At 37.0% G+C, this 21,008-nt stretch overlaps 1 protein-coding gene across 1 annotated transcript in view; it reads right to left on the bottom strand.

Annotated features, from left to right (window-relative positions):
• The window catches only part of GPC3 (glypican 3), a 420,931-nt gene that overhangs the window by 122,241 nt on the left and 277,682 nt on the right, over nt 1-21,008 (bottom strand). The window contains exons 4-5 of the mRNA XM_024566786.4: nt 18,433-18,566; nt 9,903-10,028 (exon numbers count right to left, since the gene is read on the bottom strand). Coding sequence (XP_024422554.2) covers nt 9,903-10,028; nt 18,433-18,566 — 260 coding nt within the window. The remainder of the gene's footprint in view (nt 1-9,902; nt 10,029-18,432; nt 18,567-21,008) is intronic.

Below are 21,008 nucleotides of genomic sequence, written 5' to 3'. Positions count from 1 at the left end.
TGTATCTGAATATGTATACACTCCAGCGTATACCATAAGTATTTTCTTTACTTAATTCCTTTACTACTAGATTGAAGATTCTGAAGGTCTTTTCCTTTTGGCTATATACACCAGTGAAAGAACTGTTCGTGCTAGAAATTGGTCCTTCCCTCTCTCAAGTCTTCAAAACATAGTGCTCTTAAAATAACTGCATTATAAAAATAAAATCAACTATTCTCTCTCACCTTTCCTAGATTATGGGGTGGGGGATGGGGAACTAAGCCATTTTGTTAATCTCTCTCTTTAAAAATATTTTGTCCATGTCAGGAACTGGATGTTAAGCATTCTCTCGATCACTTCCACTTGTTGATATGCCACAGACTATTCCTCCAACCCAGGAGATGAGAAAAATAATAGTCTCCTTACATTACTTTCCTGCATTACCTAGAAGGTTTTGAGACAAGAACAAAATCTGAGAACTGAAAGAATTGTCTGTATATATCTGCTTCTGCCTTTCCAATTAAATACAGATATCCTTGAAGAGCAGTATAAACATTGGAAGACTTGTCTTAACAGTACAAATAAGGGAGAATTTATAGTGACTGTATGTGCACATTATTTCTTAGGTGATATGGAGGCAAGATAGGAAAGAGAGGAGATATCTTCACTGCAATTTGCCCCTGTAGATCTTATGGAGTTGATTCTCTAATGTCAGGTGAACCATGTACTCCACTGAAAGTCTCACAGTTATCTGAGAAAATGCAAAATGAATACTGATTCACAACCAACAGGAGTGCCTATATAGAACTATAATCCTGAACATAATAGCAATATTCTGAAGCTGATATCAGAATCCAAGCCCATCCAACCCAGCAACATGACAGAGGAGAATCAATACCAGCTTAGGACTGAATCACAAAGGGAACTAAGGCATCATGCCACAAAGTGAGGTACACATAGTTGTTATATGCATAATTGATAAGCATCAAAACCACCAAGGAAATATAAACACCTATAGCAGGTGTGCTGATTGTAGAATTGGCTAGTTGACCACACACATAGGACTGAGAAAAAAGTCTCAGGGAAGCAAAGACATATAGAGATGAGGCTGGGTCAAGGAGAGGTTAGCATTTAGGTGGTGGTCAAGTATGATGGGGATGGTAGGCATGACAGTTCAGTCCTGTTCTCAAGGTTAAGGGTGAGCCAAGCTGAATCCAGAGGGGGTTGAAAAAACCTGATAGAGCTGTAGTTGTTCAGGGTTCCTATAAAATGGGCAGAAAACAAAATGTGCTATACCCATACAATAAAATATTATTTGACAAAAAGTAATGAAGTAATAACAAATGCTACAACATAAAGATTCAAAACATGATAAGTATGTCTCCTTCTGTATGAAAAAATCCAGAATAGGTAAATCCAGATACAGAAAACAGATTGTGAATTTCCAGGGAGTAGAGAAATGGGGAAATGGAAAGTGATTAATAATTGGTAAAAGATTTCTCTTTGGGGTGATGAAATGTCTTGGAACTAGATATAAGTGATGACTGCATAATATTGTGAATGAATGAAATGGTACTGTATTGTATACCTTAAAGTGGTCAATTATATGTTGTGTAAATTTCAACCTCCATAAAACACACACAAACACGCACATGCGCACTACAAATGGGTAGAGGCTCTGTTGTGATGCCTCTGAGGGGAAATCCCTGGACTGCTGATGAAGGGTACTGGTTGATTATTTTCCCCTCATCCTTTTCATTAAGTTGTAAACTCCACAGCATGGGTAGGCACTGGATTCTACTTATCACTGTATGCCCCACAGGGCCTAGAATATAGTATGTGCTCAATTTTTGTTGGATGAACCTGGAACATTGTCCAGGATAGACCACATGTTAGGACACAAAACAAGTCTCAATAAATTTAAGAAGATTGAAATCACATCAAGCATCTTCTGTGAACACAATACTATGAAACTAGAAATCAATCACAAGAAAACAACTGAAAAACACACAAACACATGGAGGCTAAATAACATGCTAGAAGACAAAGAATGAGTTAAAAATGAGATCAAAGAAGAAATCAAGAGATACCTTGAAACAAATGAAAATGAGAACACAAAAACCCAAAATCTATGAGACGCAGCAAAAGCAGTCCCAAGAAAAAAATTCATAGCATTAAAAGCCTACCTTTACAAACAAGAGAAATATCAAATAAACAACCAAGCTTTACACATAAAGGAACTAGAAAAAGAACAAACAAAGCCCAAAGTGAGTAGAAGGAAGGAAGTAATAAAGATCAGAGAATAAATAAACACAATAGAGTCTAAAAGAATGATAACAAAAGATCAATGAATACAAGAGCTGGTTCTTTGAAAAGATAAACAAGATTGACAAACCTTTAAACAGATTCATCCGAGAGAGAGAGAGAGAGAGAGAGAGAGAGAGAGAGAGAGAGAGGACCCAAATAAATAAAATAAGAAATGAAAGAGAAAAAATGACAACTGACACCAAAGAAATACAAAGGATGGTAAGAAAATATTATGAAGATGCCAACAAACTGGACAACCTGGACAAAATGGATAAATTCCTAGAAACATACAATCTTCCAAAACGAAGTCAGGAAGAATCAGAGAATCTGAACGGACACACTACTCCTAGTGAAATTGAAGCAGTAATCAAAAAACTATCAACAAGCAAAAGTCCTAGACCAGATGGCTTCACAGGTGAATTTTATCAAACATTCCAAGAAGAGCTAACACCTCTCCTCAAACTATTTCAAAAATTCAAGAGGAGGGAAGACTCCCAAGCTCATTTTACAATCCAGCATTATCCTAATTCCAAAACCAGATAAAGGCACTACAAAGAGAAAATTATAGGCCAATGTCCATGATGAACATAGATGCTAAAATCCTCAACTAAATATTACCAAACTGAATATAGCAATGTATCAAAAAGATCATATACCATGATCAAGTGGGATTTATTCTGGGAATGCAAGGTTGGAACAACATTTACAAATCACTAAATGTGATTCACAACATAAACAAAATGAAGGATAAAAACCACATGATTATATCAATAGATGAAAAAAACTTTTGATAAAACCCATCACCCATTTATGATAAAAATTCTCAGCAAAGTGGCAGTAGAGGGAACATACATGAACATAATAAAGGCCATATATGACAAACCCACTGCCAACATCATACTCAACAGGCAAAAACTATAATTGTTCCCCTTAAGATCAGGAACAAGACAGGGATGTCCACTTTCACCTCTCTTATTCAACACAGTACTGGAAGTCCTAGCCACAACAATCAGGCAAGCAGAAGAAATAACAGGCATCCAAATTGGAAAGGAAGAAGTAAAACTGTCTTTATTTGCAGATGACATGACACTGTACATACAGAACCCTAAAGGTTCCACCAAGAAAGTACTAGAACTGCTAAATGAATTCAGCAAAGTATCAGGATATAAAATTAATATCCAGAAATTAGTTGAATTTTTATATGCCAATAAAGAACTAACAAAAAGGAAAATTAAAAAAAACAATCCCATTTACAATTGCTTCAAAAAGAATAAAATAGCTAGGAATAAATCTAACCAAAGATGTAAAGGACCTATACTCGGAAAATTATGGGATACTCAAGAAAGAAACTGAAGAAGATACAAATAAGTGGAAGCACATACTATGTTCATGGATGGGAATAATTAACATCATTAAAATCTCCATCCTACCCAAAGCAATCTATTTATTCAACATAATTCCTATCAAGATTCCAATGACATATTTCACAGAACTAGAACAAATATTTCAAAACTCTAAATGGAGCCAAAACAGATCCCAAATAACCACAGCAACCTTTCGAAAGAAGAAAAAAGTTGGAGGAATCACACAAACTGATATTAAACTATGCTACAAGGCCATAGTAATCAAAAGAGCATGGTACTGGCATGAAAACAGACATATAGACAATGGAACAGAATATACAGCCCATAAATAAATTCACACTTTTTTTAGTCAATATTTGACAGAGGAGGCAAAAAACATACAATAGACTAAAGATAGTTCATTCAATAAATGTTATTGGAAAAATAAGACAGATATGCGCAAAAAGTGAAACTAGACTACCTTCTTACACCACCCACAAGAATAAACTCAAAATGGAGTAAAGACTTAAATGTTATACTTGAAACCATACAAATCTTAGAAGAAAACATAGGCAGTAAAATCTGGGACATGTTTCATAGCACTATTTTTCTGATATACCTCTCCAGGCAAGGGAAACGAAAGAAAAAAATAACAAATGTGACTACATCAAACTAAAGTTTCTGCACAGCAAAGGAAACCACCAACACAATGATAAGACAACCCATTGAATGGGAGAATATATTCGCCAATGATGCATCTTATGAGGACTTAATACCCAAAATACAAGCAATCCAAGTGAAAAATAGGCAAAGAACATGAATAGGCACTTCTCCAAAGAGACCATACAGATGGCCATTAGACATATGCAAAAATGCTCAATGTCACTAATCCTCACAGAAATGCAACTTAAAAACGCAACGAGATATCACCTCACACCTATCAGAATGGCCAGCATCAATAAATCAACAAACAAATGTCAGTGAGGTTGTGGAGAAAGGGGAACCCTCATGCACCTTTGGTGGGAATGCAGATGGGTGCAACCACTGTGGAAAGCTGTATGAAGTTACCTCAAATAATTAGAAAATGGAACTGCCGTATGACATGGCAATTCTACTTTTTGGAATATATGCAAAGGCATCTGAAACAGTAATTCTAAATAATATATGTACCTTTATGTTCATTACAGCATTATTTACAATAGCCAAGATCTGGAAGCTGCCCAAATACCCATCAGTGGATGAGTGGATAAAAAGGCTGTGATATATTTACATAACGGAATACTAGTCAGTCATAAAAAAGAAGAAAGTCTTACCTTTTGCAACAGCATGGATGAGTCTGGAGAGTATTATGCTAACTGAAATAAACCACTCATAGATAAAGTACCATATGATTTCACTTATATGTGGAATCTAATGAGTAAAATAAACTAACAAAATAGAAACAGACCATTGACACAGAGAACAGACTGACAGCTGTCACAGGAGAGGGGTGTTGTGGGGATGGGTTAAAAAGGTGAAGGGATTAAAGAAAAAACTCATAGTAACAGACAACAGTATGGTGATTACCAGAGCAAATGGGGGCTGGCGGAGACAGAGGAGGGTAAAGGGACGACGAATGGTGATGAAAAGAGACTTGACTTGGGGTGGTGAACACACAATACAGTGTACAGATGATGTGTTATAGAATTGTACTCCTGAAACCTATACAATGTTATTAACCATTGTCATCCCAATAAATTCAATTAAAAATAAAGACAAAACAGCATTTTCTCTCTAAATATGGATTTTGAACATGTGTAAGTTTAAATAGTTTCTCTATTACACTAATTTAACAGTAAATTATAAATAATAAAATGGGGCTTACATATAGTATCAAACAATCCAGAAGAATGAAAATTTCAGTCAATTATCCATATATTTCACCTAACAGTTCTAAAAAGGTGCTTGAGAATGTATTTACTAAATTGTTCATTTTTCATACTGGTATTGTCAGTGCCAATACAGTTACCTTACTACCATGGGTTCTTTATTTTTCTCTTGGTTTAAGGGATTCCAATTAGAGAATTTCTCTAATTGAAATTCTCTGTAGTTCTACGAAGGCAAAAGATGGAGAATTTTCTGTCTTGACAATTATAGAAAACCTTTGCCCACAGGGTACATGATGGCTTATGTGAGTGAATCTCATATAAATCAAGCTTGCTAATTCAAAGACTTAGGCTAAATCCTGGAAGTCAACGTTTATCTCAAGCCAAGATGGGGCAATAGGCTTATGTGGTACTCCCTGAGACTAGATCTGTGAAAACACTCCATTCATATTTCAATTGGTTGGACTCATAAGAGATAAAAACTGAAAGGATGTATTGTATGACCTTATTTAGAGAGACAATGACTTGTTTAAGCCTTTACAAGTTGAGAGATCCGTACATCCAGAGTAGGAGGATATAAATAGCTCTGATAATGCAGCTGACCTGGATATTGATATTTTCTTCAGTGTCAGTATTTTTCTTTTAGTCAGGCATCTCCGCTGGCATCATTCCCTTTTAGGATCCTTGAACTTCATAACTTTTCTTGACTAAAAGTATAATATTTTCAAAGGAATGCAAACTCAACCCATGAAGATAAAGTTGCAACCCATTTGGCAATATGAAGTTGCAAGTGTTACTTAAAACTAAATTAAATTAGAGGTTCACTGAAAATCTGTGGAAACATTTTAACTATAAATGAGAAATGCAGCACAAAGCTAATCTTTATAAATGGTACAAATAGAGGGCACACATGTCCTCAGGCTATAGAACTTCATATTATTAAATGTATATTGCTAAGTAATTAAAAAAATCTAGTTTGACACTATTCCCTAGTTCCATCATTTCATTAGGTCAGTAATTTAAGTATGGGTTAATTATAACCTGAGGGTACTAACCAAGAAGTTACTTCCTGGATTACATAACCCTTATTCTGTCTATAAATATGTTTGATTTCATTCCTTCCTTCCTCCTTCTTTTTCTTCCTCCCTTCCTCCTCCCTCCCTCCTTCCCTTCCTGAATAATTTATGTATATCAACAATAAAAGTTGTTTTGAAAAAATACATTTTTTGGAAGCATGAATAGAAATTTGGAATAATAGCTTTTCTCTATACCATAATACTTATTTTATTATTTGTTCAATACCCTAAGATATTTGAAGCTAGCATATTAAAAAAAAATTTAGTCAACAGGGTCCTATTAATGGTGCAAAAGTAAGTCTGGGTAACTTTTGGACTCATACAAATTTAGCAGGCTTTGGATTCCACCATTTGAAAGAAGACTTTCTTGGTTCTAGGGCAAGATCCTTTGCAAAAGTACACTGCATATGAAGTAGTAGTTAATGTGAATAAAATTCAGTTTAAAAAATCCCACTAATTCACAAGATGTAGGTGTGGGCAGAAATTCCTTGGAATTAACTAAAACAGGATCTCCTGATATATTAGAAGATATATCCAATCAGAATACATTTGCTCTTAATAATTGTAACAATGTAGAAACTGATATTAGTGATATATATATATATATATTCTGGAAGAAGTAACACCTGCTTGAGTGTGGTTGGTAGAATAATAATATGGGTGTAATAATATATCATTTTAATTTGAACATTTCACCTAAAATGTCATATGGTGTGCTTGAGTGTGATATTGTTATGTTACAGAATCACATGCTTATGATTTTGTAATAAAAAAGGGGTGTTATTTGTGCCAGACCCTATATATATTAGGTGCTCAAATATTGGTTAAATGAATAAATGTTTGATTGCATTAATAAATAGACATATTGCAAACTAAAATTTCCTTTTTAATAAGAGACCATGGCTAGAAAATATGCTGCTTAAAACAAATTACTCTTCAGGAATTGTTCATATTTCACCAGATTAACATACTAGTGGGTAAGTCACTGGGATGGTTTTTCATCAAGTTTATGCAAGATCCATATACTTGACCTTTGGGCATTTTCTTTTTAAATATTGCATTGAGGCACACAGTTCAGGGCTAATGCATCTACTTTTTATAAAGCCAAATATCAAAGGCTTTTCCCTGACAATTTAAAAAATATTTCATAATAGGTACATTTTCATGATTCTACTTAGTACCTGATGGGCTTATAGGCTGATAAATATACACTATTCCTCCAGAGTAAAGTGAGCTGCCTGGAGCCATTAATCCCTCCAGCCTGACTTGCATTTGCTACAAGGAAGTCTATGTCCATGCAAGTTCAGTGCCTCATAGAGGGTGGCATCCAACCTCAATCTCATTGCCACCTCGTTATCATTTTCCCAGATCAGTAAAATAGCTTAGTTGAGAAACAAGCTATGTATAGGCATGTGTTTTACTTTATATTGGGAAGAGGAGCATAGAGGGTGAAGGGAGAAAGAAAAGAAGTAACCTGCCTTGGCTGGAGTGGCTCAGTGGATTGAGCTCTGGCCTGTGAACTGAAAGGTTGATGGTTCATTCCTGGTCAGAGCGCATGACTGGGTTTTGGGCCAAGTCCCTGATGGGGGTAACTGATTGATGTTTCTCTCCCTTTCTTTCTCCCTTCCTTCCCATATCTCTAAAAATAAATAAAATCTTAAAAAAAAAATACAGGTAACCCAAGTTGAACTTGCGGTACATACCAATCTTCTAATACACACCAATTTGCTATGGGCTTTAGATTTATGACCTCACCTAAAAGTTACAACACCCCCATGAAATACCCTTCCCTTACAGAGAAGGACCTTGAGCCTTTCTCAGTTACTCATCCAAAGTCATACACAATACATATACCAGAACTGAGATGCAAAATCAAGTTCATCTGGCTCCAAAGCCTTCTTCTGTCCATTACATTACTTTGCTATTTAATTCCATCTAGTTTCATGATTACTTATCTTATGTCCTGATATTGGTTCCCACTACAATGTAAGCTCTTCAGAGCAGTTAACTTGCCTGTCTTGTTCATCCTTGTATCCCTAGCACCTGGCTTGGTGCCTCACATATAGTAGCATTTCAAAACATAAATGTTGAAGGCATGAATGAATGAATGAGGAAAAAACACACATATTGTCAGAGATAGAGGGGCTGTAATCCAACCATATCATTTTTTAGGTGTGGAAACCCAGGCCCACAGAGATGAAGTCACTTGCCCTAAGTTAAGCAACTAAGCCATGAAAGATTCAAAATGCCAGTTCAGGTCTCTTCGGTATTGTCCTGTAAAACATGATACTGCCCTGGCTGGTGTGGCTCAGTGAATTGAGTGTTGGCCTGCAAACCAAAGGGTCGCTGATTCAACTCCCTATCAGGTCACACGCCTGGATTCCTGGCCAGGTTCCCAGTAGAGGGTGTGTGAGAGGCAACCACACATTGATGTGTCTCTCCCTCTCTTTCTATCTCCCTTCCCCTCTCTCTAAAAATAAATAAATAAAATCTTAAAAAAAATAAAGATTAAAAACAATAAATGAAACATGCTACTACTTACACAAAAATTCTTGAAAGCATGTTCATCAACTCCAGGGGGTTTCCTAAGCCTTCTACCTTCCTGATTTAATTCCTTAATTGAAAGCTATTCCTTATACATGTGAAGCCAATTAGCCCACTAGAATGAAACCTCTGTGAGGACAGGGAATTTTGCCTGTTTTTTCATTTCAAGATGACTGGCAGTTTGAAGGTACTCAGTAAATATTTACTGAATAAATGAATATATATTATTTACTTTCCAGCTATGAGCAAATTCTTCATAGATGAAGAATGTTAGCACGGATTGTGCTAACAAACACTCAAATGATCACATATTTCAGTAAAACTGCTCACTGAAATAGCACTCCTTTTTCCTTCCCCTGTCTTCTTTCCTTCACCTTCATCACTAAAACAGTGAAAAAACCAGCAGTATCTATTTCATAGGATGGGTGTAAGATTGAAGAGAGTTAACACAGACAAGTACTTAATATGGTATTTAATACATAGTTAATTCTCAATACATGATAGCTATTAGTACAGATATGATTTCTTCCAATCAATCAATGAATAACAACCAACATAATTAGGAGATGGAGTAAGCCAATAATTCTCTATGAGCTTCAAAGTTCATAAATTATGAGGGCTGTAAGTTACAGAAAGCATGTGGCATATCATAGATATTCTGTATGTTTTTCCTAGAACTTTTCTTGTGAAATTAATGAAGGCAAGAGAAGGCATAACCATCCTCGAGATGAACATATGATGATTATTCCTCAAACACTGCTCCATTTATATCATTCAAAAAAGATTACCTCTCCACAAGTTCTTGTCCATTCCAGCAAAGGGTGTCGTTTTCAGCCACAGGGCTATGGCTGCAGATGTAGCCAGGCAAAGCACTATAGAAACTGATGAAAGATTTCAGCTTCTGAATTAGTTCCCTGGAAGAAAAACCAAACATCTGTGCATAAGAAGCAAGTAAACTCAGTATGAGAAAAGTTTAATTTCCTTATCAGCATGACAGAACATCTCTAACAGACTGATTAAAGCAATAAATGATTTTTAAACACATTCTGGGCTGTAAGGCCACAATTTTATTTTTTAAAAAAATCAATAAAATTATATTAGAAAATAGTTGCCTGTCATATAAGGTACTGTTCCTACCAGAAGGATGATTTAATTCCAACATTCATTTTCTAACATGTTCAGCTTCCACTTGTGGTTCAAAATGCTGTTACTTACATTCTCAAAGGTGCTGATTACAAGGCACGCCGGAGCACTACATATCTTTTGGTTTCTGAGTGTACTTGAGTGCATTGATTATAATTTACAATGCTATTACCCTAGAGATGACCCCTTTCCATGTAGGCTGTGGCTAATAGTTGCAGATAAGAACTGCAGGGCACTCAGGGCAGTATAAGCTCTATGAAATTCTCCTAATTACATAGTCAGAGAAACTGCTAGAGGAGAAAGTTTTCATTGTGTGTATATTGTGGTACCTATGGGAGGAGGGAGGAGGGAGGAGAGAGGAGGGAGGAGGGAGGGCATCCCAGTATATTATAATGCACTCCCATGTATAATAAGCACCCAAGTTTTGACTCAAACTTTCAGAGGGAGAAAAATCTTTCATTTTAATTAATTATTTATTTATATTTAGGTACTTGTTTTTTGTATTATAAAGGAATTTTAGCATTTATTTTTGAACACACAGACATCGTTATTGCTTTCTAGAATTATACTTTTAATGCATAAGCATAAATCAAATAATTAAAAACATTTATATAGATACAGAATTAGTACTACCCATGTATAATGTGCATCCTTATTTTTCCCTAAAACATTTGGGCAAAAAAGTGTGCATTATATATGGCAAAATACGGTATTTATCTGCTTTGGCTTTTGTGCTATATATGATAAGACGTGTGTGTGTTTGTGTGTGTGTGCCAGAGAGAGAAAGAGGGAAAGAGCGACACGGTGATAGAGACAGAGAGAGATTGTATTAAGTATGCAAATATGCATAAACACAAACACATAACTACCTAGCCAAATTTCTGGCCTATTATCTTGTTACAGATATACAGGGACACACAAAATAAAATACTACAGACTGGAGAGAAGTGGATATTCTTATTAAAAATATGAAAATATTTATGTAATAAATGCCTAGCAGTAAAGAAAAATAAAATACTTTTTATTTTCTAAAGCAATGTTCCCGGTAGAAAGGAAGTTAAAGAGTTCTTCATCTCCAAGTCTGTCCTAAGTCTCTCCTAAGTTTTTGGAGACTCTGCTAGGGAATTTCCTGGCAGTGGAGTAATTATTCAATTCTGTCTCCAGGCTAAGAATGGATTGGTTTGATATATAGGCCTCTGGAGGAGCCAGAGGTCTGAATCTCATTTGGACACTTGTGGGAGTCCTGAGCCCAGAAATGCCTTCTTAGGGTTGTCCTTAAATCTAGCCAAAAGAGGAAGACTGGTATAAATTATGTTCTTGCTTTTAATGCCATTTTCCATTCTATTACCATAAAATAATTCATTTCAACTAATGATTTAAAAGAGAGAGAGCTTATAATACACATCTTCACAAAAGCTTGGGTCACAGTAAAGCCAGGGTGGTGGACAGAACAACTCAAGAAAGGTTGTTGAGATATATATAACTCCTGATACCCCAACAGTTGTTTCCTGCTATGCTCAAACCCCCTCACAGACTACTTGTGGCTGGGCTCTGTCAATTTCCAAAGTAAAGAGGCTGAATTCAGGGCTCTGAAAATAAAAGTCAACATTATAGTTTCTAACAGAGGAAAAAGATGGGTTCAATTAACGCTAATAGGAGAGATGCTCTGTTTTACAAGGTAATAATATGGTTCCCAAGAGTGGAAACTGAAAGACTAAAAGCTGAGACTGAGTAATTCCACCCTCCCTTTCCATGAGGAAATGGAATATGGCATTAGTCTATAAGAAGTGATGGCTCTCTCTTTAATGAAAGAGTTTCCCTTAGGCCTTCTCCTACCTCCCACCTCTCTCTCACTAATGTAGCACATGGCAAGAAAAATTGAACTCATAGAAAAGCCTTCCAATTTGACTTCCCTAGAAGTTAAAAAAATAAAAGCACTCAGGACTTCCCCCAGCCTCTCAACTCTTGAAGTTTTCTTACTTGACCATAAAGATCACCAAAAGATTGGAGAGGATTCAGTGTCCATCTACATGTTAAGGGGATGAGAGGCTGCAATAAATGTAAGACCTCCCACTTTAGTATGGAAGGATATTACTTGGTGGGGTCAAGATAAAAGTCCAACAAAACCACAAAGAATGTGAATAATGTGAACACAGTCTGGCCATCGAATTCCAGAACTCAGGAGAATCTCTTTGCAAGTTAAACAAGGTAACTTGGGTAAATAAAATGCCATCCTACTTTATAGGGTACCCATTAGCACCACAGAATATACAAGATGGACCTATTTGTTTTAAAAACATTGTTTCTGAATTTATTATTTTGAATTTACAACACAGTTCATTTAGCAACCATGCTATAATGATGGTTAGATTCTCAGACCAGGTCTTCAAAAATGAGTAGCTGCTAAGAGCACTGACTTTGGAATCTAACCTATGTGAGTTACAAATGCCAACTGCTCTCCCACCTACTTAGCAGTGAAACCTTAGGCAAATTCTAAAGCTCTCTGAACCTTCTTTTCCTTATCTGTAAAATGAAGCTAATGATGAGTTGCTGTGATGAGTCAATGAGACAACGCATGTAGAATGTTTGGCATAGTACGTAGCACAGACTAATCCTTTCGCAATGTTAGCCATGTGACAATGTACTACCATTATTACGAACCTGTAGAATATAATTATACTATGTATATGAAATATATATTCCAGATAAATTTATGTATGTATTAGAACATTTTTTCAAGTTCCAGATAACTTGTGTGTACAAGATAAATCTATTATCTTTTAAGGGAGGTACTAAAATGTACAACCACGTTCTCTCCCACAATATTTTTCCTGATATTCTTTCTCAACAAGTAGCTAGCAATTGGGCTGTGTAAACCACTAAACTAATCTGGTATAGTAGTTGGAATGGTCTTTGCCTGGTAACAAGGTGGTGGGAGCCTTTAGAGGGAATTGCGTCTAAGAGTTAGGTGTAGAGCATCTGATGTGGAAGGCCAAGATGAAGTTGAGTTTAAAAGGGTAGATTAGTTATTAGTTATCAGGAAAATGCAAGTGAAAACCACAGTGAGATACCACTTCACCAGGATGACTATAACAATAATAATAATAATAAAGGCAGAAAACATATGTGGTGAGGAAATGGAGAAATTGGAACCCTCATACATTGCTGGTGGGAATGCAAAGTGGAACCACTGCTGTAGAAAACAGTTTGGTGGTTAAAGATAAGCATAGAGTTACCATAAGATCCAGCAATTACACTACTAGGTATATACCTGAAATAAAAAACAGTTACTCAAATAAGCATAGTTACATGCATGCTCATAGCAGTACTATTTACAACAGTCAAAAAGTGGAACCAGAGATGTTCAACTGATAAAAGGATAAACAAATACATATTGTATATAATGGCATATCATTCATCCTTAAAAAAGAAACCAAGGGTGAACCTTCAAAACATTATGCTAAGTGAAAGAAGCCAATCATGAATGACCACATATTATATCATTCCATTCATGTGAAATATCCAGAATAGGGAATTCTATAGAGACAGAGTTTATTAGTGCTTGCTTAGGGCTAGGGAGGATGAGGGTTGGGGAATGACAGCTAAAGAGTATGGGGTTTCCTCGTGAGGTGATAAAAATGTTCTAAATTGATTGTGGTGATGGTTACACAACTCTGAATATATTAAAAACAGTTGAATTGTATAGTTTCAATGGATGAATTATATGGGTTGTAGATTATATCTCAGCAAAGTTATTATAAGATATAACTACCCCCTCCAAAAACAAAAAGGTCAAGAAGAAGTGAAATATGTCTCAGAGAAAGAGAGGTTTGGCTACTGAGAGAGAGATGTCCCTTGGAACAATGGAAGGAGACAGTACAGGGGAGCTAGGAACGAACTCGGTTTGGATGGACAGGAAATAATGTCATGGGTGAAGGAGGGTGAGAGGAGAAATTTTTATGAGCTGCAACTGCAGCATGGCAAGAGCTATAAATGGTGTTTAAAATCTATTTTTTCCTTCAGACGAAGTTTCTTCATTTTCTTTCTCATCATAAAACAAATATATACTCACTAAATATTTTCTATATTTAGAAAATATAGGAAGGCAGAAAGGGATGAAAACATTATCGCTACCAGCCAGGACAATCATTGTTCATATTTAGATATATTGCCTTCTAGACTTTTTTCTCTCTGGTAAAGTTTCTTATTTATTTCTCTAAAACCTTTTCTTCTTGATAGTGTTCTTCACTGAATTCTTCTTGATTTGTAGTGTATATTATTCCCATTAGGGCCTACTTAGAATTTAAGGTGGATTTAATTAGGGGAAAAACCTCAGAATAATGAAATAAATGCAAGTTCTGAAATAATTCCCAGGACCTGTGGGATGAGACAGTACCTGCCTTTGGTTCCGGCATAGCTAGCAAACTGGCCAATGCTTTAGAGTTTCCAGGCACAGTGTTACAGTGCAGGCCATTCCTTCATGCCAAACCTTCTACATACGGTGAGAAAATAAACCTTGCTTTCCAAAAGAAAATGTGATTTTTGAAAAGAAATCCAGAAATACTATTTTTCAGAGTAGAAGAAAGGCTTCTTAAACTGTTGGAGAGTTAATGAGTTTTTCCAAACAGAGTGACAACAGGTGATAATGTCCTCTGACACCACAGCTAGGAAGCAGCAGAGTGTGACAGGAGTAGTTTACCTCCTACCAAGTTTCCTTATTTCCCCTCTTCATTGTCATTCCTTCCTAAATTTGTTCTGGTATGGGAATTAAGTGGATTTTATTTTTATCTTTTATTAAATAAAGCTTTCTAACTCCACGCTTACAATTTTTAAAGCAGGTCAGTTGAATATTTCTATTTTTCTCTTTTAAAAAATATAGCTAAAACTAAATTAAGTAACATATTAATTACCCACATACAACTCAGTCACGATTTCTTTTCTTTGTGCTAGTAACCCATGACAGACAACAAAAGAATCTCCACCCATGAATTTAGGCAGTTTGCTCAACTGAATTGTCTCTAGAAAAAAAAAAAAAAAGATACAAAGTTTGGATAATTAGGTGCCCAGGATGGGAAAAACAATTTGTTTGGAAGGAACGTTCATTGATTCCGATTCCACTTTATTCTAACACATACATGCCAAACAAAGCATTTGACATATAAATAGTGGAGCCTATGGCTCTCACTTAGGACAAACCAAACACTTGCTTACAGCAGTCTGCTCAGGAAAAAAGAGTCTCTTCATAGACCTTTCCATTCAATGTGTTAAATGTGGAACTAAAGGATGGGGCCCCTTTGCATGCACGAGCCATTTTGAAATATTGCAGCTGGGTGCACGTGATCTTCCCTGGAGGGCTCTCACCATTCTCGAGAGTCCTGTTTTTGGGTTGTGGGGGAGGGGATTCCCTTTGCTTTCTTGCAATGATTTGCTTGGGCAGGCATCAAAGCAGCACTAATTGGAAACCACTAAAAGTAAAAACAGGCTTTCATCCCCAAGTGCAGATCCTGAACTTTTCTCCTTTACCATTAAGGCTCTTTTTTTCTTAATATAAAGTAATATGAGCTCGTTATTTTTTTAATTGAAAACACAGAAAAACACATAAACTGAAATAATTATAATTGAAATGATGTAGGATCATGCTTAGTGCTGCTGCAGAGAACCTTTCACAGTCTTACCCTAAACCATAATTTTCTACCATTCCTCACACTAGCCCATACTTTTTCTTACACTGTTCCCTTTCCCAGAAACATCCTTTCCCTCCTCTGTCTGTTGAATTTCTACTAGTTCCTCAAGGCCCAGCTCAAAAGTTACTGTACCTTTTCCAAGAAGATTTTCTTGACTCACAGGAGAGCTGCTACTTCCCCACCTATGATTCTGTAACCCTTTTGTACATAGATGTTTTGGCACTTGCCTCTAATGTATGAAAACTATTCATTTGTGTGTCTGTCTTCCTAACTAGGCTAGGAGGAGCTCCTCCTATTCATTGGAGTCTAATCCTTACACAATGCATAGCATATAGAGGGTGTTGACAAATGTTGAAAGAAGTAGCGTCCAATTTAGAGTAGAATGACTTGTACCAGACCCGAAACTCATTGATTCACTCAGGACATACTTTGTTGTTTTGTTCAGAGGGTGGAAAGCACCACTGAACTTACAAAGCTGCCTAGCCAAACCAGAGCAACAATTTGAGAGGGAGTGGGAGTCAGCATTGATTTGGACCAGGGAGCTGAGATCAGCTTTTGTTCTTTTCTTTCTAGGTCATTTACTAGTGTCACCTAATCTATCGCCCCTACAGACCAAGCCAGAGGGAAAGGGGAGGAGGGGGAGTACAGGAAGAAGAAGGCTGGACTACACATATGTAATTTCACAAAGGTGGAAGGAATGTGTGACTTTCTCACAGGTCAGCAGTTGGGCCAGAAGCTTGATACACAGATTTAGAAAAGGGAAAGATATTGCTCATGTATCCTACTGAACTTTATGGGGGATATGCAAATGACAAGGTAAACAGTATCCTAAGGGAAGTGGTGAAAGAGACATTCAAAGGCTGACATCTGAGATGTGCTGAAAATATTAGAGTTGAAAAGGGCTATGGAAATCTCATTTCTTCTATTCTGAATGTGCTATTGTACATCTTGTCCTATGCTCACTGTTTTAAATCTGATGACAGATATTTTAAATATTTATACCTTAAAAAGATGCAGAGTCTCATGCGTAGGCCATCGGTTGAATATCAAATCGCCTTTAAATTGAACTAAGGCATTTCTAAGATTAGTTGTGTGTTGCAAACTACCCAGTTGGGGGCAGACAAAACAAACACATGACTTCTGAGTGCTACCAAAGGAATCCTGAGCTTCTTTGTGTGTTGTTATTTTTAATAAGGCAACGGGCTTTTCAACTCATAATCAGATTCAGACAGCTTGCCCACAACCTCCACAGACTGAATGCTACAATAGGGTTTCTTTCCAATTATCATATTTTTAACCACAGAGGATGGAGCTTGGGCATGGGTGTGAGGGTTGCTGGAAGCACACATATTTTTCTGGACAGTGTAAAATGATGTGCATAACATACTGAGAAGTTTACAAAGGTACTAACACTGCCAAAACAAGCCCTCCAATAACATCAGATTGCAGGGGGCTGTGCATTTAGCTAGAGATCATCTTAATCCCCAGTTCTTTCCTTTCCCTAAGAGGGTTTACAATGCCTATTTGAGGGAGTTAAATGAAATCAGACACTCTTTCGCTGTTTTGTTTTCTTATTCTGCCAGAGAATTCACAAAGAATGGCTCCACATCAGACTCTAATGCTTCATTTTACTAAAACGATGAGAAGCATCATGGGTCAGGCTCATGTTTCCAACATCCAAACGAGCCCTGCCTGACTACCACTTACTCCAGTCAACAGGTTTTGGAATTTTTCTTACTATCTTTTCTTTTCTTTTGGTGTTAAATGAATATAAATAAAGTGTCAAATCTCAGTGCCCAGCCAAGAACCCGTTGATCAATTTCTTTTTTCCCTGGAGTTATCAACACCCACAGAGTCCTCCATGTCCCTCCACAGAGCTCAAGATAAAAGCCATGGCAGCAGGGCCTTGATGAATCTCTTACTTACTTAAAAATGTATCCAGATTGCCCTGGGTGGTGTGGCTCAGTGGACTGAGCACTGGCATGTGAACCAAAGGGTCTCTGGTTCCCAGCCAGGGCCCATGCCTGGGTTGCGGGCCAGGCCCCCAGTAGGGGGCATGCGAGAGGCAACCACACACTGTTGTTTCTCTCCCTCTCTTTCTCCCTCCCTTCCCCTCTCTCTTAAAAGAAAAGAAAGAAAGAAAGACCCTTTAAAAAATGTATCTAGTACAGAAACCAAACCATGGCACTGTGAGGTCAAATCATAACAAAAAAATGTTTTATCAATAAAATTCTCGATTACAGAAGTCCATTCCACCCTGCCTTGCTGTATTGAATAGTTACGTATGGTAAATTTACACGTACATATGGCTTGGCTATAATACATTATCTTTTTTCTTTAACATTGACAGATGACAGAATTTAATTAACCAAACACTCTACTCAGAAGGACTAAATAACATGTATTTAAGAAGCTTCACTCCAGTGGTTTTTGACCTTAAAACACAATTGCTAATTGTATACTAAAATAAAGGAAAAAAAAAACCTCTCACCTTCTTCGACTGGATAAGGTTTCTTCATGTTCTACATGAGCAACTTTTAATACCTTCTTGTCAATAAACAGATCCTCAGGATAATAAGCAGATCTATATTGGCGTTGTTGAGAATGGGCACATAACTTGCCAATCTGGAAAAAGAAATGCAATATAATTATATGATACTTTCAAAGATATGATAGTAGAAACAAATTCTGAAATGCACTTCAATTTCTTCCCCAGTTTCTTTTTAAACAGCAGAATGAAGCTGTTACTGGAGTCCAAAAAGGTGACATGCTTTTAACAGAAAGGACCATCTGTGGAAAAGAAGGCTGAACACCACAGGTGGGGGCACTCTGAGCTCAGCATATTTAGAGATTCCCTTAGATAAAACATGCTTTTTTTTCCTATGGTGAAATGCATATTTGAGAGGACCCTCTACACAGGACTTATGTGATTGATATCTTTTAATGGCACTTGGTATTTATACGTATAAAGAAGTTCACAAGCAGGCATTGCAAAATTTAGGAAGAACCAGTGCAGAAAATGAGGAGGTGTACGGAGATGTTTAGAGTATTCTGTTAATAGAAGAGAAGCCTCCCATGCACAGAATGCTCCCCATTCTTATGAGCATTTTGTTATATGACCTAAGCTAGGGTGTTCTAAAAAAAATGTCAATGTAGCTGCTCATCTGGCTTTCTCAAAAATGTCCAAGGGAAGGAAGAAGGCAAGTCCACCGATCGATAGCCAGTGTCATCAGCTATGAATCACATATTGAATAAACTCAGGATTGAAAGTATTCAAGAATATACAAGGTCTGTCTGGAAAAAGTCTAGCCATTGTTAATATAAAGAGAATGGTTTGCACAGCATTGATGGAACCTGGCAGTTAAGGAGAGTGAACTGGAATGCACATGAGTGAACAATGAAAACTTCACTGTACTAGTCAGTGGTGGGGGGTATACACCATTGAGTGAGCATGTGTATTGTGAAGCCCTCGCATTCAAAATGACTGAGCAAGTACAGCAACACATCTGCATCAGATTTTGCATGAAGCTTGAACATTCCTCCATGGAAACTATTCAGATGATTCAGAAGGCCGCAGCTATGGGTAACTGCTGATTGGCAGCTTCATCACAACTATGCACCTGCTCATGCATCACATCTTGTGCAGAATTTTTTGGTGAAACATCAAGTCACCCAGGTGACTCAGTCTCCCTACAGCCCAGATTTGGCGCCCTGCGACTTCTGGCTTCTTCCAAAACTAAAATCACCTTTCAAAGGGAAGAGATTCCAGACTGTTGATGAGATTCAGGAAAATACAATGGGGCAGCTGATGGCGATTGGGAGAATCGTGTGAGGTCCCAAGGTACCTTTGAAGGGGACTGAGGCTTCATTTTCCTATGTACAATGTGTCTTGTATTTTCTTCAATAAATGTTTCCATTTTTCATATTACATGGCTGGATACCTTCTGGACAGACATTGGAGGTACTTCAGAGAGTCTACTTTCTTTTCTCTCTTGCTCTTTCCCCCTCCCTCTCTAACTCCCTTTCATTCTTCCTTCCTCCCTTTATCCATTCATTTGTTCATTCAAAAATACTTATTGGATGCCTCCTTCTAAAGCTTAACTCTTTTACATTTATAAAGCAATGATAAAAAATGGCACCAGCTTTCTTATCTTAATTCTAAATGATTTGATTAAATTATTTGTAGATTTCATATATTTTCACTTGCAGACAGAAGCCTAATGAAACTTCTATGTGAAGAAGTATAAATAAATACATATACATAACCCATAAAAACAGACAATAGTTTGGTGATGGCCAGAGGGAAGGGATTGTGAGGGCAAGGGTTCAGTGGGCAAAAGGGGGAGTGGGGACGCCTGTCATAGGTAAACTATAAAAATAAAGTAAAAAATAAGTATAGATATTACCATATGTTTCCCCTGCCAGATACTATGCTGAATGTTATCACTCCCACTCTATAGGTGAGGAAATTGAGGCTCAGGGAGGTTAAGTGACTTGCCTAAGGCAAATGGGCAGAGGATTCAATCTAACTTTGAACTCAGTTGTCAGACTTTAAAGCTTATGTAACACCACCTCACTAAAAGACAATGCTTGATTTCCAGTTCTTTACATTCTATATTTTTAATTGAATTTATTAGGGTGACATTAATTCACAAAATTCACAAAACCATACAGGTTTCAAGTGTACAACTCAACAAAACATCATCTGCACACTCTTTGGTCTCTTTCAGTCCCAATTTCCCCTGCTTTGCCCACTTCTACCTAGCCCCTACCCACCTTTCCTTCTGGCTATCACCATACTGCTGTCTGTGCCTCTGTGTTGTGTAGATATGTTTTTTGGCTAATGGGGGGGGATTCCCAGTCCTCAAAAACAGTCAACATAGCCCAGGTGAATGTATACATTGTACACTTTAGGAAAAATATTAGAAATACGTCGTGAAGACAGGGATTATATCTTTGTTACTTCTGTACCTCTGTAGAATTCAGACTGGATTTAGCACACCGTTAGCGCTCAATAACAGTGAACCAACTGAAGTGATCGGAGGGAGCCTCCTCATGCTTGGACTA

This window comes from Desmodus rotundus, chromosome X, assembly GCF_022682495.2.
Source record: "Desmodus rotundus isolate HL8 chromosome X, HLdesRot8A.1, whole genome shotgun sequence".
Lineage (NCBI taxonomy): Eukaryota > Metazoa > Chordata > Mammalia > Chiroptera > Phyllostomidae > Desmodus > Desmodus rotundus.
Note: the sequence above shows the minus strand (reverse complement) of the source record. Positions and strands in the feature narration are given on the sequence as shown.